Source organism: Rhamphochromis longiceps, linkage group LG8 (genome assembly GCF_057381845.1).
Source record: "Rhamphochromis longiceps isolate RC_006_pf linkage group LG8, R_longiceps_female_GT1.1, whole genome shotgun sequence".
Lineage (NCBI taxonomy): Eukaryota > Metazoa > Chordata > Actinopteri > Cichliformes > Cichlidae > Rhamphochromis > Rhamphochromis longiceps.
Window position 1 is genome coordinate 4,338,128 of NC_140564.1, and position 27,002 is coordinate 4,365,129.

At 42.8% G+C, this 27,002-nt stretch overlaps 1 protein-coding gene across 9 annotated transcripts in view; it reads left to right on the top strand.

The window, feature by feature from the left end:
* The first annotated feature begins 6,256 nt into the window (after positions 1-6,256).
* The window catches only part of LOC146662930 (tudor and KH domain-containing protein-like), a 33,777-nt gene continuing 13,031 nt past the window's right edge, over positions 6,257-27,002 (top strand). For 7 of the 9 annotated variants that reach the window (XM_085415510.1, XM_085415511.1, XM_085415512.1 and 4 more), the window contains exons 1-8: positions 6,258-6,390; positions 8,867-9,027; positions 9,135-9,226; positions 20,390-20,591; positions 22,821-22,960; positions 23,060-23,375; positions 23,461-23,627; positions 24,262-24,437. In XM_085415510.1, the coding sequence (XP_085271636.1) occupies positions 8,898-9,027; positions 9,135-9,226; positions 20,390-20,591; positions 22,821-22,960; positions 23,060-23,375; positions 23,461-23,627; positions 24,262-24,437 (1,223 nt within the window). In that variant the 5' untranslated portion in view covers positions 6,258-6,390; positions 8,867-8,897. Of the gene's footprint in view, positions 6,391-8,866; positions 9,028-9,134; positions 9,227-20,389; positions 20,592-22,820; positions 22,961-23,059; positions 23,376-23,460; positions 23,628-24,261; positions 24,438-27,002 lie in introns of all 9 variants that reach the window. The other 2 variants (XM_085415518.1, XM_085415517.1) reach the window with 2 other exon arrangements.

Genomic DNA, 27,002 nt, shown 5'->3' on the forward strand with positions numbered 1-27,002 from the left:
ATTTACTGATTGAATCCAGATTTGGGAGAGACTGAAAAGTGCCCTCCTGCAAGGTGATAGGTGATTATCATCAACTGTTGTTTTCCACATTTGATGATAGGGCAGGACAAATTCAGCAGTGTGAGGATAAGGTGGACCAAGAGGAACCAGCCAAGCACCAGCTGAGAGGTTGAGAGAATGGGGAGAATAGAATCAGAATATCTTTATTGTTGTAACAAGTACAACTAAATTAAGTCCCTGCGGTGTTGCATCCTCTAGTTAAGTTTCTGGTGGAAACATTTAAAACAATTGTTTAATATTTGTTTCCTGTATTTGCAGAGGTATTTTCAACACAAATATAACTGCTGCGTATAGAGAAATAACAAATATGTGGTTAATCACTGAGGTTTATCCTGAAAGAAAGGGTGGTTTCTGTTAGGGAAAAAGGAAAAATAAAGGGAACTGTGGACAGCTTTGATTTATCCATAATGTGTTTAGTGAAATATTTTTTCATCCGAATGGGATTGTGCTAGTTCCAGTGAAAAAAGTATCAAGAGCTGCAAAACGTTGTACATTCATAACCTCAGTGTGTGAGTATCAACACCAAAATGTACTTGAAAACAAATGTCAAACAAATAGTTGTGTCAATGTATTTTTTTATGTGAAACACATTGTGGTGTGCTTTTTTTTTTCTTTTACGAATAACACTGCTACATAATGTGTTTGTTGCATATTACTGCTATAGTTTTTTATGTGTTATATATTTTGGTGAGTGAGTTCACCTACAGCATTACATAATTTATAAGGATCTGTCTGTGAAGGTTCTCAGTCATCCAGGTCATCGTAGTCAAAGGAGCTTGCAAAGAAAAGCGTCTGGACTTCTTTAAGTTGCTTGAAGACATTTGACCTCTCATCCGAGAAGCTTCTTCAGTTCTAAGGTCAAATGGTGGAGAGTCCCAGATATAAACCTAGTGGGAGTAACCCCCCCACCCCCCTCAGACCCATAGTCAGTAGCATAAACTCAGCCACTTACAACATTGCTAAACACCTTGCTACCATCCTTGCGCCTCTCGTGGGGAACACCCCACACCACATCAAGAACTCCACCGACTTCAGAAGAAGAAGTGGAATCCTTCACTCCGCACATTAACGCTGTGGATAAAAACATCAAGTTCACCAGGGAAGACACAAAGGACAACTGTTTGCCTTTCCTGGACTGCGCTGTGCACATTGAAGAGAACGGCAAACTCAACATCGAAGTTTACCGGAAGCCCACACACACGGACCAGTACCTCCTCTTTGACTCCCATCACCCTTTGGAACACAAACTTGGAGTAATCAGGACCCTACACCACCGGGCAGAACATGTTCCCTCTAAGCCTGAAGGAAAAAAGAAGGAACACACACATGTAAAGGAAGCACTCAAAACGTGCGGCTATCCTAAATGGGCGTTCTTAAAGTCAGCAAAGAGGCACAGAAAAGAAGACCAGACACCAGTGAGGGAGGATAAGAAGGACAGACGCAACAACATTGTCATCCCCTATGTAGCCGGTGTATCAGAGAAACTCAGGAGAGTTTTCTCCAAGCATGACATCCCAGTGTATTTCAGACCCAGCAACACGCTCAGACAGAAACTGGTTCACCCGAAAGACAAAACGCCAAAACACAAACTTAACAATGTTGTGTATGCTGTACAGTGCAGCGAGGAATGCTCAGACCTCTACATTGGAGAGACCAAACAGTCACTTCACAAGCGCATGGCACAACACAGAAGAGCCACCTCCACAGGACAAGACTCAGCAGTCCATCTGCATCTTAAGGATAAAGGACACTCTTTGAGGATGCCAATGTTCACATTTTGGACAGAGAGGACAGATGGTTTGAAAGAGGAGTGAAAGAAGCCATCTACAGTGGGGCAAAAAAGTATTTAGTCAGCCACCGATTGTGCAAGTTCCCCCACCTAAAATGATGACAGAGGTCAGTAATTTGCACCAGAGGTACACTTCAACTGTGAGAGACAGAATGTGAAAAAAAAAAATCCATGAATTCACATGGTAGGATTTGTAAAGAATTTATTCGTAAATCAGGGTGGAAAATAAGTATTTGGTCAATAACAAAAATACAACTCAATACTTTGTAACATAACCTTTGTTGGCAATAACAGAGGTCAAACGTTTACTATAGGTCTTCACCAGGTTTGCACACACAGTAGCTGGTATTTTGGCCCATTCCTCCATGCAGATCTTCTCGAGAGCAGTGATGTTTTGGGGCTGTCGCCGAGCAACACGGACTTTCAACTCCCGCCACAGATTTTCTATGGGGTTGAGGTCTGGAGACTGGCTAGGCCACTCCAGGACTTTCAAATGCTTCTTACGGAGCCACTCCTTTGTTGCCCGGGCGGTGTGTTTTGGATCCTTGTCATGTTGGAAGACCCAGCCTCGTTTCATCTTCAAAGTTCTCACTGATGGAAGGAGGTTTTGGCTCAAAATCTCACGATACATGGCCCCATTCATTCTGTCCTTAACACGGATCAGTCGTCCTGTCCCCTTGGCAGAAAAACAGCCCCATAGCATGATGTTTCCACCCCCATGCTTCACAGTAGGTATGGTGTTCTTGGGATGCAACTCAGTATTCTTCGTCCTCCAAACACGACGAGTTGAGTTTATACCAAAAAGTTCTACTTTGGTTTCATCTGACCACATGACATTCTCCCAATCCTCTGCTGTATCATCCATGTGCTCTCTGGCAAACTTCAGACGGGCCTGGACATGCACTGGCTTCAGCAGCGGAACACGTCTGGCACTGCGGGATTTGATTCCCTGCCGTTGTAGTGTGTTACTGATGGTGACCTTTGTTACTTTGGTCCCAGCTCTCTGCAGGTCATTCACCAGGTCCCCCCGTGTGGTTCTGGGATCTTTGCGCACCGTTCTCATGATCATTTTGACCCCACGGGATGAGATCTTGCGTGGAGCCCCAGATCGTGGGAGATTATCAGTGGTCTTATATGTCTCCCATTTTCTGATGATTGCTCCCACAGTTGATTTTTTCACACCAAGCTGCTTGCCTATTGTAGATTCACTCTTCCCAGTCTGGTGCAGGTCTACAATACTTTTCCTGGTGTCCTTCGAGAGCTCTTTGGTCTTGGCCATGGCGGAGTTTGGAGTCTGACTGTTTGAGGCTGTGGACAGGTGTCTTTTATACAGATGATGAGTTCAAACAGGTGCCATTCATACAGGTAACGAGTGGAGGACAGAAAAGCGTCTTACAGAAGATGTTACAGGTCTGTGAGAGCCAGAGATTTTCCTTGTTTGAGGTGACCAAATACTTATTTTCCACCCTAATTTACGAATGAATTCTTTACAAATCCTACCATGTGAATTCATGGACTTTTTTTTCACATTCTGTCTCTCACAGTTGAAGTGTACCTCTGGTGCAAATTACTGACCTCTGTCATCATTTTAAGTGGGGGAACTTGCACAATCGGTGGCTGACTAAATACTTTTTTGCCCCACTGTATGTCCACTGTGAGCGACCATCTTTGAACAGAGGCGGGGGTTTACGACACCAACTCTCTGCCATCTATAATCCAGTTTTGAGATCCCTTCCCAGACGCCTTAACGCCCACTCACATCCTGGGCCATCTGACCTCAGGAATTCGCATGATAAGGTGGGGCCAGGTTTCACAATGAACACACCCGAAACTCTGGCTGATTGGGACCCACACCCAGTTACACACCTTGGCTCAGGCGATTAGAGGATCATCAGGGGGTCCTTTTGTCCCTCTGTGGGGGGTCACTCCCACTAGGTTTATATCTGGGACTCTCCACCATTTGACCTTAGAACTGAAGAAGCTTCTCGGATGAGAGGTGAAACGTCTTCAAGTAACTTAAAGAAGTCCAGACGCTTTTCTTTGCAAGCTCCTTTGACAATTTATAAGGATGTTTATATTCCTGTATCATCTCTCTCCCCCCCCCAGCCTGTTTCAATGACTACCGCCCCGTGGCACTGACACCCATTATTATGAAGTGCTTTGAACGACTAGTCATGTCACACATCAAATCCACCCTACCTCCCACCCTGGACCCACACCAGTTTGCATACAGAGCGAAACGATCCACAGAGGATGCAATCTGCTCTGCCCTCCACCCGGCCCTAACTCATCTGGACAAGAAAGACTCATATGTGAGAATGCTGTTCATAGACTTTAGCTCAGCATTCAACACCATAATACCACAACAACTCATCTGTAAACTGGACAGACTGGGCCTCAGCACCTCCCTCTGCAACTGGCTGCTGGATTTCCTCAGCCAGAGGCCTCAAGCGGTGCGTGTGGGCAACAAGGTCTCAAACAGCATCACCCTGAGCATGGGGGCTCCACAAGGCTGTGTGCTCAGTCCTCTGCTCTTCACCCTGTTGACACATGACTGCACACCAACCTACAGCTCCAACCACCTTGTGAAGTTTGCGGACGACACAACGCTGGTGGGGCTCATCACCAACACTACATCACTACAGGAAAGAGGTTGAGCTCCTGACCACGTGGTGTAGAGACAACAACCTCCTGCTAAATGTCAGTAAGACCAAGGAGATTATTGTCAACTTCCAGAGAGGCCACACCTGTCACCCCCCATTGACCATCGACGGCGCTGCAGTGGAGAGGGTGAGCAGCACCAAGTTCCTGGGGGTGCACATCAGTGAGGACCTCTCTTGGACCACCAACACAGCATCACTGGCCAAGAAAGCACAACAGCGCCTCTACTTCCTGCACAAACTCAAGCGGGCAAGTGCTCCACCACCCATCCTGACTACATTCTACAGAGGAACTATTGAAAGTATCCTCTCCAGCTGCATCACTGTGTGGGGCGGTAGCTGCACTGACTATAACAGAAAAGCTCTACAACGCATTGTGAGAACAGCTGAGAGGATAGTTGGTGTACCACTCCCCTCCCTGCAAGACATTTACACCACTCGCCTCACCCGCAAAGCCATCACAATTGTCAACGATGCAACCCACCCCGCGCACTGTCTGTTCAGCCTCCTGCCCTCTGGAAAGAGATACAGAAGTCTCCGCTCCCGCACTACCAGGCTCACCAACAGCTTCATCCACCAGGCTGTGAGACTGCTGAACTCTTTTCCCTCCCGGCTCCCAGCCAGCAGAATCACCAGATTGGCAGAAGTATAGGAAGACAGAATTGGACTCTACCCCCCCCCCCCCCCCCCCACTCACCCACGCACACTCTCCAGCAAGGAAACACTCTCTGAACCAAGAACTGAAAACATTCCTGACTTGCATTGCAATTGCACACACCTGCTGCTATATATATATTTTTAGTATTTCTTTTAGCACTATTTATATTATTATATTACTATTTATTACTTTATTGTTAGGGCTGTTTTTGTTGTGCATCTGCACCTTATTGTTGTCAATGTCTACGCATGGGACAGTGTGAAACGTAATTTCAATTCCTTTGTATGGCAAGTACATTTGAAGAAATTGACAAATAAAAGTATTCTATTCTATTCTATTCTATTCTATTATGCCTACTTACCTGAAAAACATCAGTCTGTTTAAAGCTCTCTTTTCCATCCTAAGAGAAGAATGATATTGTGTGTTCGTACAGTTTTACATTTTATCTGAAAAAAAAAATCACATCTTTTTTTGTTTTTTGTAGCTATCACTATAGGCAATGCCCTTAAATATGACTGACGTTTCCAGACAGCTGTAGTGGTTGCAATATGTTCTCTGAGGCACTAATAGAAGGCAATATTCCCTGGAGGTCCTCTGAGGTTCTCCCATAACATCAACAGTTTAAACAAGTTCTCTTAAGGTTCTACATAACTTACCTTCAGGAAATAATCCTAGATCGCTCTCCAAATTGTAACCTTCAGGTAAGGTTCTAGAAAACTAAAGTTTTGCCTGTACCTTTTTCAGTAAAACACCTGGTTTCACTGACAGTACAAATTATGGTCAGCAGTTGTACTTTTTAAATTTTGTTTGAATATTGGAATTGCGACAAATTTGCTCAAATATTAAAACAAATGAATGTATTCAGCACAAGAGTTGACACATAGGTTGTCTGTGATGTCTGTCTGTTGCCACCGGGTGGTGCTGAGGTCTGATTCTGAGGGGAACGCCTCTTCTTCACAGTCACTGGGCTGAGAGAGCTTGCACGCAGCTTGCACAGCGAGAAGTGGGCTTCCGGTTGACGGCTTAAAATAAAATGTTTCATTTAAATAATCACGTTTGTGGTTAATAGATTTTTCATAGTGAATTATTTATAAAGTGTTTTTTTTAGTGTTAATAGCTAATTTGCTGCTGCACATTAGAAAATTCAATATTCGAAAATTAAATACTAAATATTGTTTCCGGTTTATTGAGAACTTCCTCCTAGGAGGTTAACAAATCGACAGGTAAGGTCGAGTGGGAAGGGAGTGGAAACTCTTTCCAAAATGCCGTTGATTCTAAATCGTATTAGCGTCGAAAACATATAAAGGCTGTGATATCATGTATCTGAGCATGCTAGTGGCGTTTAGTTACCTTGTGTCAGTGCTGAAAGCAGCAGCTAGCTTATCTTGTATGAGCAGGTCCGAGGAGACTGCATGCAGTATTCGAATCTAAATGTAATATTTGTTCTATATTATTGTCCTAAAGTGGTAAGCTGCTGCTAAACAGAACTATCAAATGCCCAAAATATATACACTCCTGAGCAAATGCATGCAGGGTGCAATTATCACGTTGTGTTATATTTAGGAAGACATGCCGCATTCAATGGGTTTTTAAGTACGATTCTCATTAGAAGGCAGCTGGGTTGAAGCCTACACTCAATAGTGTGAGTCATGAAAGTCGTTCTTAAAATTTTTGTTTAACGAGATCAGACGGGGTCATTATTTGATTTTCCGTGAATGTGCTGATCATAACTACATGCCTATGTAAAAAGAGAGTGGAAGAAAACTGGGATAAAAACAGAAAGACAAAGAAAGGCTGGGCTTGAGATTCTAACCTACAACCATTTCTACAAACTGCCCTCTCAAAGATCTCCTAAAGTTTTTAGTATCATAGTCAATTCTTGCCAACATTTTCTGTATGATCCAATTTCTTACATAGCTTCTGTCCAGTTTTTGAAATTTGGGGAGGATGTGTCTTTCCATACTCTTCGGGTTATTCTTGTGGCTGTAAAAGCACCTGCTTTTGCCACCACAAAGCAGTATTTGGATGCAGTGGGTAAGACCGACTGGTCTCAGAAAAAACATAACCTTGGTGATTTGGGTATTATCAAACTTAACCAGTCCACTACACGATCTAGATTTTTTTTTCCCAAAAGGGATACACTTGTTTAAATTCCCAAATAACATGAATAAATGTTCCTTTTCTGATTTACATTTCCAACAGAAATTGTTGCACATTACATCCAAACTATAAGTGGGTAAAATAAAACCCACGTATTACTTTAGAAATGGCATGAATTTTCCATGGGCCTTTTTAAAAGGTATTTATTAGTATTGGAGAGTACTCCAGACCAGTTCTTCTTGCTCATTGCACATCCAAGGTCCTTTTGCCAAATCCTCAGAGTATTGAAGGTGTCCTTTTTCTATTTGTTTAACAGTTTATAAAGCACAGCTGCCTTATGTGCAACTTCATAAAGATCCAAAAAGTCACTCACTTGGTTCTTGTTCATGATAAATTGGACTTTAAAAATATTTTCTCTCATTTGTAAGTATTGCCAGAAAGTCTCTTTTCAAAACGCTTTTCTGAATAATTTCATATGACAAACCACTCCATCCAAATAAACATTGCTCATTGTACATATTCCTTTTTCAAGCCAATGTTTCCGATACACACATCACATAAAGATGTATAGATCGTCTCAGATATGAAAAATCACATTTTATGTTTATATATTTATATTTCTTCCTCTGTCTCAATGTCCATGTTTTCTTTCTACTGATCCTCGGTTTATTTTTATCTTACAGAAAGTCTTACATTTTTTGGTCAAATTGGCCAAGTACCTGTGAGGTTATTCCAACAGGCAACATCATTGAGACAGTTGATTTTTGGGAGCCACACCAATGTAATCATTTTTATCTTTTGAATGAGATGGTCCATATTTGAAAGTACAGTTTTGTCTAAATCTGAATTTAATAGAAACCCTCAGTACTGCATTGTGTATGTATATACATAGTGGTGTAAAAAGAAAAAAAAAGGTGTTTGACCCATTCCTGATTTCCTTCCTTCCTTCCTCCTCGTCACGCTTGACTGTTTCAGATCATCAAACAAATGTAAATATTAGACAAAGATAACGCAAGTAAACACAAAATGAAGTTGTTTTTCTGAAGGGAAATGTTTGGCCATCTGTTCATGACCTCAAGCTGAAGTGCACTTGGGTTCTGGAGCTGCACAATGATCCAAAACACCAGAAAGTCCACCTCTTAAAAAAACCAAAGAATATTTGTAGTGGCCTGACCTGAATCTTTTGTTTAACTAATTCAAAGGTCCTGGGCTTTTGAGTTTGAATTTGAGCAACATCTGATACAGTATATATTTTTTCTGTTTAAATGTTCTTTTTGATGTTTTATTTATTGTTAATTGAAACAAAGATATCTTTATAAAAATAACTGATATTTAAATTCTCTTTGCTCTTAATCATATTATTTATGAATGTTTACCTAGCTCAAAGTAGATGTGGCACAATGTGTGCTGATGACTATTCTTGAGAGCCACAGTTTCTGTGTTGCAATAAGGGGTCATTCTCAGGACGAAGCAATAAGATGTCCAAATAAAAACATTCTATAAACTGTAGCTGGCAACATGGATGGAAGAAGGAGGAGTAGATCATTAATAAGGCTGATAGTACCAATGGATGGAGACTTGTGTCGTGTGTGTGTTTAGGTAAAGCATCCTGCAGGGTGCACAAGGTGTCATGGATGCAGTGAAGGAAGGTCATAAGACCAGCTTGAGCTCTGGGAAAATAGTGGCTCTGGCTGCAGGGCTTTCCGTCGGGGCCACTCTGGGCTACATCATCTATCGCCACATAAACGGCACCAAGAGCAGTAAGTATCTCTCATTGAACAGGTATCATTCCAAACCTAATTTGTGCATGATAATTAATAGATTTTATTTTATTATGAGCTTATCTGTATATGATTGATATTAACAGATCAGGGTCCCAACACTGAGGTGTCCAAGATGACGCTTCCTATAGAGGTGTACAGGAACATGTACCGATGCCAAGCCACATTTTTAGACATGGTGAGTTGTTCAGACCTTTTCACTGTCTGCTTCTTTGTTGCTTGTTCCGTGTGGTTGAACGTTTATTGTAAATGAGTGGAAATAACCGGAATGCATTTATTTTGTGGCAACATGGTGGTTAGCACTGTTATCTTACAGCACGAAGGTCCTGAGTTCAAATCCACCAACTGGCTGGGGACTTTGTGTTTGTGTGGGTTCTCTCTTGGTACTCTGCAATAAGTCTGACTTTTTCTGTTTAACTGAAACCTGGCAACAACCTGATGACTTTTCTCCGCTAAATGAATCTACTCCTCTGGGGTTTGTTTGCTTTTCTAAACCTCGCTGCTCAGGTCGTGGGGGTGGTCTCGCGATCATTTTTCGTCAGCACTTGAAGGTCCTGCCAGTTAATGTTCATACCTTTAGCTCCCTAGAGTGCCTTGCATGTGAGCTGACTGGACCCATTCCCACCATGATAGCTACTGTACACCCCCCCCCCCCCCCCCCCCAAAAAAAAAAAAAAACCTAACCCTGACTTCCTCAGTGACTTTGCTAATCTGCTAACCCATCCTTCATCTCTCTCCCCAAATGTTATCTTGGTGGGATATTTCAACATTCATATATAATAATATGAATATATAATAATGACCTTCTGGTCACCAGAGACTTTTCCCCCTGTCTCGAGGGCTTTGAATTTAAACAATTTATTGACTTTTCCCACTCACTCCAAAGGGCACACCTTGGACTTGATTTGCTGTTCTGGTCTTACTCCCTCGAATCTTTCTGCTGCTAAAATTCCCATAACTGACCATTTCCTCCTTTCATTTAACCTCAGTCTCAGCTGCTCTTCTACCAAACCAAACCGTCTCATCTCATTCCACAACATCAAGAACATTGTATGGACATTCTCACTACCAGACTGGACAATATTCAGATTCCGGACTTCTATTCTGCTCCTGATGATTTGTTATTATATTATAAAAATTGTTTACTCAATGTCCTTGATTCTCTGGCTCCTGTAAAAACTCACTCTGTTTCCTTCACTCGCTCTGCTCCCTGGTTTTACCTATGAACTCCGAGCATTGAAGGCCAAAGCTTGCGCAGCTAGAGCATAGATACAGTGGCTTGCAAAAGTATTCGGCCCCCTTGAACTTTCCCACATTTTGTCACATTACAGCCACAAACATTAATCAATTTTATTGGAATTCCACGTGAAAGACCAACACAAAGTGGTGCACACGTGAGAAGTGGAACGAAAATCATACATGATTCCAAACATTTTTTACAAATAAATAACTGCAAAGTGGGGTGTGCGTAATTATTCAGCCCCCTGAGTCAATACTTTGTAGAACCACCTTTTGCTGCAATTACAGCTGCCAGTCTTTTAGGGTCTGTCTCTACCAGCTTTGCACATCTACAGACTGAAATCCTTGCCCATTCTTCTTTGCAAAACAGCTCCACAACTGCCCTGAGGTTGGCCTCAGAGGTTGTCTAAGAGAATACTGGGAGCAACAACACCATGAAGTCCAAAGAACACACCAGACAGGTCAGGGATAAAGTTATTGAGAAATTTAAAGCAGACTTATGCTACAAAAAGATTTCCCAAGCCTTGAACATCCCACGGAGCACTGTTTAAGCGATCATTCAGAAATGGAAGGAGTATGGCACAACTGTAAACCTACCAAGACAAGGCCGTCCACCTAAACTCACAGGCCGAACAAGGAGAGCACTGATCAGAAATGCAGCCAAGAGGCCCATGGTGACTCTGGACGAGCTGCAGAGATCTACAGCTCAGGTGGGGGAATCTGTCCATAGGACATCCAAGATGGCGACGCGTGAACAACGCGAGGCTCAGTGTCTCTCCAGAATCTGCTATTTAGCGGTTTTTTATCTACTTTTAACCGGATTATTCGTCCAGAATTGCTGTGCGTTGCTGACCTACAGCAGACAAGAGCTTCTGGACATCTGGACTCATAACTCCAACAGTTTTGTCGCCGATCTCCGACTCATCCCAGAGATCTCCAGAACACCGGAGGCTGCCCATTCTTCCCGGCCGGGCGGAAGTGCACGCAGACGGCGCCGAGATCGTAAACAAAGGCGAGGTAGGTGCGGAGGGCTACGGGATAAGCTAAAGCTAACACCACACCGGCTGCCTTTACCCAGTATTTTCCTCGCCAATGTCCGTTCTCTGGCAAACAAAATGGATGAGATACGGCTCTCCATCACTAACAACAGACGGATTATGGACTCAAATGTCATGTTTTTCACCGAAACATGGTTGAACAACAGCTGCCCGGACAATGCTATCGAGTTAGCAGAACACTACACACACCGAGCCGACAGGCTAGCAGATGACTCCGGCAAGACCAGAGGTGGAGGTTTGTGCATTTATATTAACAATGCTTGGTGCATGAACTCCACTACTACTGAGAGTCACTGCTCACCTAATGCGGAGTTTTTAATGGTCAAATGCAGACCTTATTACTAGGGGTGCAACGATATTCGTATCGATATTGAACCGTTCGATACAGTGCTTTCGGTTCGGTACGCATATGTATCGAACAATACAACATTTGTAATTTATTTTATCAACTTTCCTTCTGACGATGCTGTCTGTGTTGAGCGCTCAGTGAATCTGCGTTCGACTACTCCGCCTAGGCTGCACTGTCGAGCGCAGATCCACTGAGCGCTCAACACAGACAGCATAGTCAGGAGGAAGAGCGCAGGGCAAGCTAGCGAGACAGAAGTTAAGCTCTCCTTGCAAGATGGACCTCCCCCACCCTCATTCAGATCTGGCGTTTGGAATTATTTTGGTTTTCATGTGACGTATGACCCTGAAGGTAAGCGAGTCATGGACTAAAGTAAAACAGTATGTTGGATGTGCCATGCAATGCTTAATTACATTGGTGTGAACTAGTGTGTTAGCGCAGTTAGCTCGTTAACGTGTTGGCCGTCTAGCCCCATGCACGGGGCGATCGGCGGTAGCTCGTTAACGGAGATTTGCCGTGTTGTGGCGTTAAGGTCATTTCAACGAGATTAACCTGAAAGCACTAGTGGGAACACAACGAATATGACTGCACATTTACGCCGACATCATCCTAGTGCAAAGACAAAAACAACAAGCATGCTACTAACTTTAGCCGAGTCATTTAGACAGCTGTTAGCACGTGATTCTCCTTATGCTGCTGAGAATATAGCCCAGAAGAAGCGGATAGTATAGCTTTTATTTTGGAAAGAGACATTTCTCTGTAATAAACTCTCTTTTCCAAAGATGAGTGATTCCTCAATCAGATACAGGGCTTGCAAAATCGCTAGCCCGACGTCCCGGAGCTAGCGATCTTTCCAGTCGGGCTACAAAAATCTCTCTGCCCTGCCCGTCGGGCTATTGTAGGAAAAATATATGTCAATGCTTTTGCATTCTTTCAGAAATGTAGCTGGGTAATTATGTCATTGGCATCGGTGAGCCACTGTCAATATGTGACATATTGAAATCGCGTTTGAATTTGCGCTTGTTTTTTTGCTTTCACTTTGCAATGACAGCACTGATCTGTGAGTGATGATAATTTGTGCACCAATTCCTCTGACATCGTCTTCTTAATCGTTAGCTTACTATGCAAACATGACAAGTGAAATCTCCCGCAGCAAGCTTAAACATGTGAGAGGTTGATCGCGCAGAGAATCGCTGAGCTTATGTGAGTCCGTGTGTAAAAGTACCAGTATATATATTTTAGTTCTGCTGAGCCAAATAAGACAGGTCGGGGTGAAGAAGTGACAGCCAAAGAAAAGCTTACCACAAAACGGAGAAGTTATGACAAATCAGACTATAAGGCAAAAAGAAAGTGCAGCTTTATGGTTTCATGGACAAAAGAATTTCTGTGGCTGCAATATGACGAGCTAAATAACCAGGGGTGCACATAAGTGGTCCGCAGGTGCGCATTCGCTGTCAAAATAAAAAACGCGCACAAGGGTTAGGGTTAAATTTAAAAACTGTACTTTTGAGTTAAAATATATATTTATAATTTTAATAAATGACAAATTAAAAAGGCATGAACATTTTTTTTGTATCGAAAAAATATCGAACCGTGACACCAAAGTATCGAACCGAACCGAACCGTGAATTTTGTGTATCGTTGCACCCCTACTTATTACCTCCCCAGAGAACTCACTTCTATCATACTCACTGCCGTGTATACAGTGGGGCAAAAAAGTATTTAGTCAGCCACCGATTGTGCAAGATGATGAGTTCAAACAGGTGCCATTCATACAGGTAACGAGTGGGGGACAGAAAAGCTTCTTACAGAAGACGTTACAGGTCTGTGAGAGCCAGAGATTTTCCTTGTTTGAGGTGACCAAATACTTATTTTCCACCCTGATTTACGAATACATTCTTTACAAATCCTACCATGTGGATTCATGGATTTTTTTTTCACATTCTGTCTCTCACAGTTGAAGTGTACCTCTGGTGCAAATTACTGACCTCTGTCATCATTTTAGGTGGGGGAACTTGCACAGTCGGTGGCTGACTAAATACTTTTTTGCCCCACTGTATACCCCCCGACGCTAATGCTAGGTTGGCCATGAAAGAATTTTCTGCAGCCATTAACAAACACCAGAATAAACACCCCGAGGCTGCTTTTATTGTTGCTGGCGACTTCAACCACACCAACTTAAAGACAGTCCTCTCCAGATTCCACCAACATGTCTCCTGCCACACCAGAGGAGACAAGACTTTAGACCATGTGTATTCCAACCTGGCTGGAGCCTACAAAGCAACACCCCTCCCCCACATTGGACAATCGGACCATCTCTCCCTGTTCCTCACACCTCGGTATTCACCACTCATCCAACGTGTGAAACCTGCTGTGAGGACAATTAAAGTGTGGCCAGAGGGGACAGACGCAGTGCTCCAGGACAGATTTAAAAACACAGACTGGAATATGTTCACCCACACAGACCTGGACCAGTACGCCTCATCTGTACTGGATTACATCTCCGAAACCACAGACAGTGTCACCACCCAGAAACAGATCACCATGTACCCCAACCAGAAGCCTTGGATGAACCGGGATGTTCGTCTTCTCCTGAAGGCCCGCAACACCGCCTTTAGGTCAGGAGATGCACACGCCTACAGTACAGCCAGGGCTAATCTAAAGAAGGGCATCAAAAAAGCCAAACACCATTACAAAAAGAAGGTAGAAGAACACTTCTCCAACTCCAACCCCCGACGCATGTGGCAAGGACTCCAGACCATTACAGAGTACAGGACCACCAAACCCTCCCCCGCATCCTCTGATGTCTCCTTCCTCAATGAGCTCAACAACTTTTATGCTCGTTTTGAGCGAGGGAACCCTACAACCACAACCAAAGCAGACGTGACGCCAGACCACCAACCTCTGACTCTCTCCCCTACTGATGTAGGAGCGGTGCTGAGCAGGATCAATGTCCACAAGGCTGCAGGCCCTGATGGCATCCCCGGGCGTGTTCTCAGAGCGTGTTCTGGGGAGCTTGCAGGAGTGCTCACAGACATATTCAACCTGTCCTTGGCCCACGCTGTGGTACCGGCCTGCTTCAAATCCACCTCCATCGTCCCGATACCCAAAAACTCCAACCCATCTTGCCTCAATGACTACCGCCCAGTAGCACTCACCCCCATCATCACTAAGTGCTTAGAGCAGCTGGTCCTAGCACACTTCAAATCCTGTCTCCCCCCCACCCTGGACCCCCACCAATTCGCATACCGCCAGAACAGGAGCACAGAGGATGCAGTCTCCATCGCACTGCACTCTGTCCTCTCACACCTGGACATCAACAACACCTACGCCAGAATGCTGTTTATAGACTTCAGTTCAGCATTCAATACAATCCACCCCTCACAACTCATCAGGAAACTGACAGACCTGGGCATCAGTTCCCTCATCTGCAAATGGTTACTGAACTTCCTGACCAACCGCCCCCAACATGTCCGGCTGGATAACCACTGTTCATCTACAGTCACGATGAACACTGTGTACCACAAGGCTGTGTGATGAGCCCTTTCCTCTACTCCCTCTTCACCCACGACTGCAGACCTGCTGATGGTTCCAACACCATCATTAAGTTTGCAGATGACACCACGGTGATTGGCCTCATCAGTGACAATGATGAGGCCGCCTACAGGGAGGAGGTGGATCGTCTGGCTGAGTGGTGCGACAGAAACAACCTGCTGCTTAACACCGAGAAGACCAAGGAGCTCATCGTGGACTACAGGAGGAATGCTGACCCACATCCACCCATCCACATTAAGGGGACGGCTGTGGAGCGTGTGAGCAGCTTCAAGTTCCTGGGAGTCCACATCTCCAAGGATCTCACCTGGACAACCAACTGCTCCAAGCTGGTCAAGAAGGCTCACCAGGGCCTCTTCTTCTTGAGGACTCTGAGGAAGAACCACCTGTCCTCAGACATCCTGGTGAACTTCTATCGTTGCACCATCGAGAGCATCCTGACCAACTGTATAACAGTCTGGTATTGGAACTGCTCTGCCTCGGACCAGAAGGCGTTGCAGAGGGTCGTGAAAACTGCCCAGCGCATCGCCGGAGCACCACTTCCTGCCATGAAAGACATCTACAGGAAGCGGTGTCTGAAAAGGGCTGGGAAAATCATCAAAGACCCCAGTCACCCATCACATGGACTCTTCACCCTCCTGCCCTCTGGGAGGCGCTACAGGAGCCTCCGGACTAAGACCACCAGGTACCGGAACAGCTTCTTCCCCACAGCTGTCAGACTCCTGAACTCTGCCTCCTGACATCTGACCCACGTTAACACATGGACTGAACACACACACACCCACAATGGACAACCGTACCCTCAAACACACAATAATAACATGGACTGAACCACCACTCACAACCACTAGCACTTTATATAGCCTCTGTAGGAATTATATCTCACTTATCTTAACTGAACTACTGTATAGCTCTGTGTAAATAATCATTCTGTACATTCGATAATTTTTAACCCTACAACTGTTTACAACTTGCATAGTTCCCATTTCTGTATAGCTGTATATCTCAGATTTCTGTAAAGTTATTTATTTCATATTCTGTATAGTTTTTCATATTTATATCCTGTTCATAGCCTGTACATAGCTTGTACTCACTACAGCCTGTACATACTTATAGTTATAGAATATTCACAACATACTTCATACCGTGTACATTATAACATACCATAATAGACCCATTTCTGTAATATACTCACATATCTATATTATTGCTAATATATATTGTAATATATCTATATCACTAAAGCACTTCTGGATGGATGCAAACTGCATTTCGTTGCCCTGTACCTGTGAATGTGCAATGACAATAAAGTTGAATTCTAATTCTAATTCTAATTAGTCGTGCACTGCACAAAGTTGGCCTTTATGGAAGAGTGGCAAGAAGAAAGCCATTGTTAACAGAAAACCATAAGAAGTCCCTTTGCAGTTTGCCACAAGCCATGTGGGGGACACAGCAAACATGTGGAAGAAGCTACTCTGGTCAGATGAGACCAAAATGGAACTTTTTGGCCAAAATGCAAAACGCTATGTGTGGCAGAAAACTAACACTGCACATCACTCTGAACACACCATCCCCACTGTCAGATATGGTGGTGGCAGCATCATGCTCTGGGGGTGCTTCTCTTCAGCAGGGACAGGGAAGCTGGTCAGAGTTGATGGGAAGATGGATGGAGCCAAATACAGGACAGTCTATACTGATAAAACGTTCTTTGGATCCTAACAACTTTAACAACCTCCATCTGATTTCTAATCTACCCTTCATCTCTAAAATACTCGGAAAAGTAGTTGGAACTTTATTCACAACTGGTTAATAATAACATCTATGAGAGATTTCAATCTGGTTTTCGTTCATGTCACAGTACAGAAACTGCTTTACCTAAAGTCACTAATGTCGAGAAGATCACTGGTCTTCTTGACATTCTCGCCCTTTTGGATCTGAACTCAGCCTTCGACACCATCTCTCACTCCGTCCTTCTAAGCAGACTTTCCTCTCTCGGCATCTCTGACACACCCCTAGCCTGGTTTCAATCATATCTCCTTGACCGCTCCCAGTTTATTCAACTGAAATCATTCCGCTCTCGTCTATTCCCGGTCACTTCTGGTGTACCCCCAAGGTTCAGTCTTAGGCCCTCATCTCTTCATAATATACATCCTCCCTCTAGAATTTGATCTTCACTTTCACTGTTTTGCTGATGACACCCAGTTAAATCTTTCCTGCAGACCTGATTCCTCCCTCCCACCTTCTTCCCTTACAGAATGTCTATCCGAATTAAAATCCTGGTTTATCTCAGATTCAGATTCAAGATTCAATATTCTTTATTTGTCACGTGCATGGTTATACAGGTGTAACACGCAGTGAAATGTGACCTGATACGTTCCTCGACTGTGCAAAGAAAAAAAGAGCGAGACAGACAGAACTTTGTATACAGTGAATGAGTATATGCAAAGAGGACATAATGTGCAGCAAGTGGGTGAGTTATGTACATTATATAAATAGAAATAAAATAAAACAATCTGGAAATTTACAGCTTGTGTACATTGCGTGGGAAGGGTGTTAAAGTCTCCTGTGCTATAGTGAGGCCAGAAAGATCAGGATGATATGAGAATGTGGTAATGAGTCCTGTCTCAGTCACTTAAGGGTGATTGCTGATTCGACACACGAATGGCCTGAGGATAAAAACTCCTCTTGAGCCTCTCTGTTTTTGTTCAGATGGTGGAGAACCTTCTGCCTGATTTCAGAAGCGGGAACAGTTTGTTGCTGGGATGGGACAGGTCCTTCAAAATCTCAGTTGCTCTAGTTCAGCATCTCTTGACGTAAATTTCCTGTAGGGAAGGGAGAGCAGTCCTGCAGCAGCGTTCTGCCATATGGATTACTTTCTGGAGAGTTTTTTTTTTATCCTTGACACCGCTGTTTTCATACCAGCATGTGATGTTCTGTGTGAGGATGCTCTCCACAGTGCCTGTATAGAAAGTCCTGAGAATCACTGGAGAGACTCTGAACTTCCTCAGTTGTCGTAGGTGATACAGGCGCTGCCTAGCCTTTTTGGTCTGGACCTGAATGTGGGCAGCCCATGTCAGGTCTGAGGAGATGTGGACACCGAGATACTTGAAGGACTGCACACTCTACTGGAGCTCCATTAATGATAATGGGCTTGTAGTCTCTGTGCTGACTCCTTCTTAAGTCCACCACCAGCTCCTTGGTCTTGCCGTCATTGAGCAGATTCTTCACTTCATCCATCGTTGTTGGAGATGGCATTCTCACATAGTTACCCTGTTTCTTGTTCACGTGGCTAAGGGTTGTGTGCAAGACGTGGGCGATGGCGTCCTCCGTGGATCTGTTGGGTCAGTAGGCGAACTGGAGCGGATCTGTGGTGTCTGGGATGGAAGAGGAGATGGTTTTCTTCAGGTCAGTGCAACTGGCCGGTAGTCATTCAGGCATGAGGGCTTGTTGTTCTTGGGGACAGGGATGATGGTAGATCTCTTGAAGCATGTGGGGACCACAGACTTAGCCAGGTACTCGTTAAAATCGAAGTGAACACACCTGCTAGCTGGTCAGCACAGCAGCGCAGCAGACGGCCGGTGATGCTGTCTGGCCCCGCCGCTTTCCTTGTGCTCACTCTGCAATGCTGAGCGCCGGTCCTTCTCTGATGACATCACCGTCCTCTAATTTTCTAAAGCTCAATGAGGATAAAACTGAAATCCTCCTTATTGGCACCAAATCTGACCTTCTGAAGGCGAACCATTTCTCACTCACTATCAATAACTCCACAGTTTTCCCTTCTCCTCAGGTGAAGAGCCTTGGTGTCATCCTAGACATTTCACTTTCCTATAATCTCACATCAATAATCTCACCTGTTCTGGCTACTTCCATCTAAGCAATATTAACAGATTACGTCCTTCTCTTTCCACTCTTGTCCACAGTCTTGTTACCTCCCGCATTGACTACTGCAACTCTCTCTTGCATGGTCTTCCCCAAAAATCCCTCCATAAGCTTCAACTGGTTCAGAACTCTGCTGCTCGCATTATCACCAGAACCCCCTCCTACATCACCCCTGTTCTTCAGGAACTTCACTGGCTCCCAGTGAAATTCCAGATAATATACAAACTTCTTCTGCTCACCTTCAAGGCCATTCATAACCTCGCTCCTCCTTACCTTTGTGACCTGTTAAGCACTACTTTTTCTGCCTGCTCACTTTGATCTTCTTCTATCCAGCTTTCTGTGCCTTCCTTCCACCTCACCACCATGTGAAGCAGAGCTTTTAGCTGCTCTGCTGCCAGGCTGTAGAACTCTCTACTCCCTGATGTAAGAAACATTGGTTCTCTCCCCCAGTTTAAATCTCAATTCAAAACCCATCTGTTCAAGTCTGCATATTCACTGTGAACCCACTGTATCTTGTGCTTTTGTTTTATTGTTCTTCATTGTGTCATTGTTCTATTATGTGTTTTATCCTATTGTACAGTGTCCTTTGGTGTCTTGAAAGGCGCTTTATAAATAAAATTTGTTGTTGTTGTTATTATTATTATTATTATTATTATTATTATTATTATTATTATTAGTGGGGGTGGTTAATTGATGATTCTAAATTGCTAATAGGTGTGAATGTTTTTCTGTGAGAGACTGGCAACCTGTTCAGGGTGAACCCTGCCTCTCATCCCAAGGCAGCTGGGATAGGTTCCAGCCCCCCAGTGACCATGAATTGGACATTTACTTTGTTAATGTAATTTTTATTTTCCTAAAATACTATTCAGTAAATATGTATTCTTAGATTCATTTCTTAGTTACTTAATGTGTTAGATAAAGTATTGAAGTGAGATGGATTGTTATTTTTTTCACTCAGTTGTATTTTAGCTGTATTCAGTTGCCTCCCAGCTCAAGTTTAGAGTTCAGTCTGATTGTTAGCACCATGAAGATATGATAACGTCTAAGTGTCCCTGTGTGTATGCAGCTGAATATATTTACACTGAGGAAATTCTCTCTTGAATTAATGCCTCACCCCTGCATACCTATATAAGATTTTTTCTATTTTTCAGTATGCCATTGCTACTTCTCAATTGCAATTTTGGAGTTCCACGTTTTACAAGCAGGTCTTAAATTAGTTTCACAGATTGAGCTAGTCTTTCTTTCTCTTTGTATGCTAACTTTTCAGGTGACTGAGAAGTCTGGAGCTCAAGTGAGGGTCATGTCAGATTCAGGAGATCATGAATGTAAGACGACCGTATGTTTCCTGCTTCAGGGCTCTAAGGAGCAGGTCTTGCTGGCCCGCTGTGTCCTGGAGAACCTGCTCACAGAATGTGAACTTGTCTCAGAGATTTTGGAGGTTCCACAGTCCTCTTTTGGACGCATAATAGGTAGACTGAATCTTTGATCATGTCAATTGTTTTGTTTTTTTTCATTACCAGGCATCATTTTCAAAACTAAAAGCTCCAGTAAGTGACAAGCAGATCAGCTGGCCAGGAGGGAGGGCAGAGTATCTCTTTTATTATACAGGGAGTGCAGAATTATTAGGCAAGTTGTATTTTTGAGGAATAATTTTATTATTGAACAACAACAATGTTCTCAATGAACCCAAAAAACTCATTAATATCAAAGCTGAATGTTTTTGGAAGTAGTTTTTAGTTTGTTTTTAGTTTTAGCTATTTTAGGGGGATATCTGTGCGTGCAGGTGACTATTACTGTGCATAATTATTAGGCAACTTAACAAAAAACAAATATATACCCATTTCAATGATTTATTTTTACCAGTGAAACCAATATAACATCTCCACATTCACAAATATACATTTCTGACATTCAAAAACAAAACAAAACAAAACAAATCAGCGACCAATATAGCCACCTTTCTTTGCAAGGACACTCAAAAGCCTGCCATCCATGGATTCTGTCAGTGTTTTGATCTGTTCACCATCAACATTGCGTGCAGCAGCAACCACAGCCTCCCAGACACTGTTCAGAGAGGTGTACTGTTATCCCTCCTTGTAAATCTCACATTTGATGATGGACCACAGGTTCTCAATGGGGTTCAGATCAGGTGAACAAGGAGGCCATGTCATTAGTTTTTCTTCTTTTATACCCTTTCTTGCAGCCACGCTGTGGAGTACTTGGACGCGTGTGATGGAGCATTGTCCTGCATGAAAATCATGTTTTTCTTGAAGGATGCAGACTTCTTCCTGTACCACTGCTTGAAGAAGGTGTCTTCCAGAAACTGGCAGTAGGACTGGGAGTTGAGCTTGACTCCATCCTCAACCCGAAAAGGCCCCACAAGCTCATCTTTGATGATACCAGCCCAAACCAGTACTCCACCTCCACCTTGCTGGCGTCTGAGTGGGACTGGAGCTCTCTGCCCTTTACCAATCCAGCCACGGGCCCATCCATCTGGCCCATCAAGACTCACTCTCATTTCATCAGTCCATAAAACCTTAGAAAAAACAGTCTTGAGATATTTCTTGGCCCAGTCTTGACGTTTCAGCTTGTGTGTCTTGTTCAGTGGTGGTCGTCTTTCAGCCTTTCTTACCTTGGCCATGTCTCTGAGTATTGCACACCTTGTGCTTTTGGGCACTCCAGTGATGTTGCAGCTCTGAAATATGACCAAACTGGTGGCAAGTGGCATCTTGGCAGCTGCACGCTTGACTTTTCTCAGTTCATGGGCAGTTATTTTGCGCATTGGTTTTTCCACACGCTTCTTGCGACCCTGTTGACTATTTTGAATGAAACGCTTGATTGTTCGATGATCACGCTTCAGAAGCTTTGCAATTTTGAGACTGCTGCATCCCTCTGCAAGATATCTCACTATTTTTGACTTTTCTGAGCCTGTCAAGTCCTTCTTTTGACCCATTTTGCCAAAGGAAAGGACGTTGCCTAATAATTATGCACACCTGATATAGGGTGTTGATGTCATTAGACCACACCCCTTCTCATTACAGCGATGCACATCACCTAATATGCTTAATTGGTAGTAGGCTTTCAAGCCTATACAGCTTGGAGTAAGACAACATGCATGAAGAGGATGATGTGGACAAAATACTCATTTGCCTAATAATTCTGCACTCCCTGTAGTTCATAAATAATGTTAGAAAGCTGTAGGTTCTGGCTGTGAAAATGAAGCCAAAGCAGAAGTTACTTTAACCTGCATTCTTTCTGTTGATTAGCATGGGGCAACTTCTTGGATTGCAAAAAAACAAACAACAAAAAAAACCTGTTTGTGTAGAGTTTATGGGGAAAATGGTCCCTTGGCTTCTTTGCACTGTGAGCTTTGTAAACATAACCAGAAAGTCTTATACTAAATTTGTGTGAAAAGTGAATTTCTCTGTATGTATTATTGTAGGGTCTACCTTACAATATAAAGTGCCTTGAGGTTACTGTTGTTGTGATTTGGCGCTATATAAGTAAAAGTGAATTTACCATTAATCATATTTCTCTTTATCTGAGTTATCTTTATGTATGAGGTTTTAATGGCTAACATTCGAACCCCGTGATAACTATTCACTTAGCCTTATGTCAGTTTAAGAAAAAAGTCCCCATTTTATCTCACCCCTATATGAAATAATTGTTAGGAGAACATGATTATCTGTGTATTGCAGGCCGTGGTGGAGAGAGTTTGAAACAGATCACCCGAACTACAGGAGCCAAAGTGGTGTGTTCCAAAGAGCCAGCACACGGTGTACAGGCAAAGGGCATGGTGACGATTACAGGGACCAGGCAGGAGGTGAAAAAGGCACAGGTAACGCACAGTGCCTTGATTTGGATCTCCTGTGTGTACCACATCCTTTAATTTTAGTTGAGGGGACATCTAACTCCTGCTTTTGAAACCTGTTCAAAGGATATGATTCTAGAAAAAGTCACCGAGGACATGATGGTGAGGACAACAATCTCACAGTCATCAGCCCGGCGCCAGAAACGTGGCCATAATGTCGTGAGTCAGAAGTCAAACGACACAGAGACTGAACCTCTATTGTTCTTGAACAACAACAGTCCCTTCTCCCACATAGAGGAGAATGTGCTTGTCTTTGCCAACGGGACCACAGGAGAACCAGAAACATTTTTTGACCAGGTGGGAGAGTCAAAAATCAAAAAAGCCAGCAAGAAGGAGGGCAGTACAACTACTAAGACCTTCTCTGAAGTGTCCAAGTTTGAAAGTGAGTTCAGATTTCAGTCACCCCAGAGCAGCCATGTAATGTGTCTTTAAGTGTAGTAATTTCATATTTTCTCTGTGTTTTCCAGTTGCAAGCCCAGACTTGAGCTTCCAGCCTGACGAACACCTTGAGGTGTATGTTTCTGCATCAGAGAACCCAAACCACTTCTGGATTCAGATCCTGGGGGTTCGATCCATTCAGCTGGACAAACTAACAGAGGAGATGAACCACTTCTACAACAATGGAAACTCTACAGTAAGGACATATCTTGCTCTCCTTGTGTCTCTCTTGTTCCACAAGAGTTCCCTTGTGGGCCAGAATGAGAGTTGAGAGTTCCGATATACTTCCACACACTTGAAACTGCAAAGATCCAAGTATTTTCCCTTTTTTAAATTGATACTATAGGTGAATCTACAAAAGTCTTGGATGGGTTAGAATCTGTTACCATCACTGATTTCTCAGCGATAACTCGGGAATGCAGTGATATAGGATTTTGAAATTGATGCCGTCGGTGTGCCTACCAGGAGGCTGACAGGTAATACTGACGGTTGCCAGTATTTTTTTTCTTTACCCTGGTAGAACTGACTTTTTTTAAGAGTCTTGATTATGTGCTGCAGATCTTACAACAGTTCAGAAAGCTGGGTAACTTGTAGTAATGGCATTTAAAATGTGATTTAGAGAACGCTAAAAGCCAGGCTCTGATGATAAGAAGCAGGCCTGCAACTATTCATCGAGTAGATATAGAAAAATATCTGAGATCCTGCGTGTGAATAAAAAGTATGTTAACAATAAGCTCACACAGCCCATAGGGGCACCTCTATCCCTGCAGCACCTTCTGCAACCCAGTGTCTGATTTGTGTTTGAACTCATCTGCTTTTCTGATCTGTAGGATCAGCGAGTGGAAACCATTGTTGTAGGGGACATTGTGGCTGCTCCATACAGAGACCATGGCACATGGAACAGGGCAAGGGTGCTGGGAGTCCTAGGCTCTGGACTGGTGGACCTTTATTACGTTGACTTTGGGGACAATGGGGAACTCCCAAGGAGCAGCCTCCGCAGGATGAGGTAGGTGAATTCAGGATAAAAGAGGAAGACGTGACTGTACTAATATACAGTAGTATTTGGTTGCTGAGGAGAGGGAAAAGCTGTGGGAGTGAGTGATGGTGGTTAAGACAGCTAGCGATATCCATACCAAGTTTTTAGATTTTAAGAATACATAACCTTTTGCGTGTTTGGACTCCAAACACATTACTGTGTGGTGTAATGTGTTTGGAGTATAGTCTGGTTTCTTTGGTTTCTTTCTTTTACTGAGTCGTCTTCTTTCCTTAAGTAAACGTGAAAAAGTAACCTTTGGTTCCTTCAAATGCAAGATTCCTTTAATAAACAATGGAAAATTATAAATTTAACGTAGAATGAAACTAACTTTCTCAAAATCCTGAAACTTGCCCATAGTTCAACTATAAATACATCTATTTCAAGGTTATACAATGCACTACTCTATGCAAGAAAGACAGTATTCTATATATAAAGGAAAAGTGGGAGAGTGAAGCTGGAATTAGCATTTTGGAAAAAGATTGGGAAGAAATATGTTGCTCACAGTGGTCCTCCACTAATTCATTAGAATGGAGAGAACATTGCTGGAAAAATATCATAAGATACTTTAAGATTCTAGTCCAGGGTAAATTTAGCAATACGAATTCAGAGTGTTGGAGGCAGTGTGGTTCAGTGGAGGCAAACCATTATCACGTGTTTTGGGACTGTCCCAGGTGGTACCTGTACTGGAGTGGGATTCATAAAACATTGAGGTACAGATTCCGTTTGACTTTGTAAATTTATACGTGGGTCATGTTATAATTCTAGAACGGAGGACGGATATAAAGCTGCTGCAGGCTCTTCTAGCTGCTAGCAAAAAATCTATTACAAGAAGGTGGATGAACCGAGTCCCACCAACATTAGATGATTGGTATGAAACTATTCTTGAAATTTTTAGAATGGAAAAATTGATGTACTCTCTTGGAATCCAGAAAGACAAGTTTTACCAAATTTGGGATAAATGGATCAAATTTATATCCCCCAACCAAGCAGGCTTTGTGTGACTCCTCCAGAGTATTTTATTTATTTATTTATTTTTCTGCACACATACTGTTTCTCTATGTTACTTTATTTTTTCTAAACCCTTTAAAACCGATCAAAACGGGCACGCTCCGTTTTGCGTAACTATTTTTAAATCCCTGTAGAACTGCAACCACGTAAGCTAGCGCAATAATTTTTTTTGCATATGAAACTGGAGGAGTTGTACTTACATCTTATGCCATCAGCTTGTCCTCGGTCACCGTTTCCTTCCACATATAGCTTTGCAAAAACTGCATAAAAAGCACTTGCAGCAACAAAAACATAATATTCCAGAAACACGCTTTGACGATCTGATCAGCTGTTCATAACACTTCCTACCTTGGAATAGACGTCAGCGCGAACTATCGCATATCCGCCATTACCTGGCCGAAACCGGAAGTGACGTCATTTTGTCATTGGTGTTTTTAAAAGTCATGTTTGACTTTATGCTTTTCTGTATAGTTTCTGGGATGCTTAGAACTTAAATTGCACTGCTGAAAATAGTTTATTTTGATTCACATGCTGTTTTTTTGCAAATTTGCATTCTAATATTTATTTTTGTTTTTTCTGCAGTATATAAAAATTGGTGTGTCTCAAAAATAAAACTATGAAGACACTCAAAATAAACTTTTGTGTATTTAAAGTTTTGAGGGATAAACCTCTTAAATTTCTCTAACTAGAAATATATGTTAAAAAACAAAACAAAAACGATTTTCAATTTTTCAATTTTCACCTTTTTTTGCATTTTTTTTTCCAAATCTCTTCATTTGGTTTCCCAGTTTTCCTTTTCCATAAAGATGACAAAGATTCAAATATAACTGATTACATATATACGGTAAAAGTTGAACAGAATAAAATACGACAAACAACAAAAGAAAGTTGGACAGAGGATGTTATTTATCGGACTACCAATGAGGCTCAGTGATTGTTTATATCTGTGCTGTATTGATCTATAAAAGGCTGCCGGGTTGGATAGAATTATTCCAACTTCCCCCTTAGTAGGAGTTTAATTCTTTCCAGCTGCAAATGTTTCATTATATCTTGTATTAACGCTGATTTGGTAGGAGGCACTTTTTGCTTCCAGTTTAGTAAAATTAAACTGTGTGCTAGCAGTGTCACAAAATGTATTACATTATTTTGGGTGGCTGACAAATCTACAACAACTGGCTTCACTCCAAATAAAGCACAGATTGGGTCTGGCTTCAGTGTTTGTTTTAGAATCTTAGACAAGGTTTGAAAGACATTATTCCAATATGTTGCTTTACAGGGACAATTCCAAAACATATGCGCCAGTGAAGCAGGTTGCTGTTTACATCTTTCGCAGGACAAGTTTACATTGGGGAACATTTTTGACACTTTCAACTTTGATAAATGGAGTCTATGTAGCACTTTAAACTGTAAGAGTCCATGATGAATACAAACAGAGGAAGAGTTTACATTTTCTTGGGCTTTTGTCCATTGACTATCTGTGATTCTCATACCAAGGTCATTCTGCCAGGCCTCTTTCAGATGATCAAG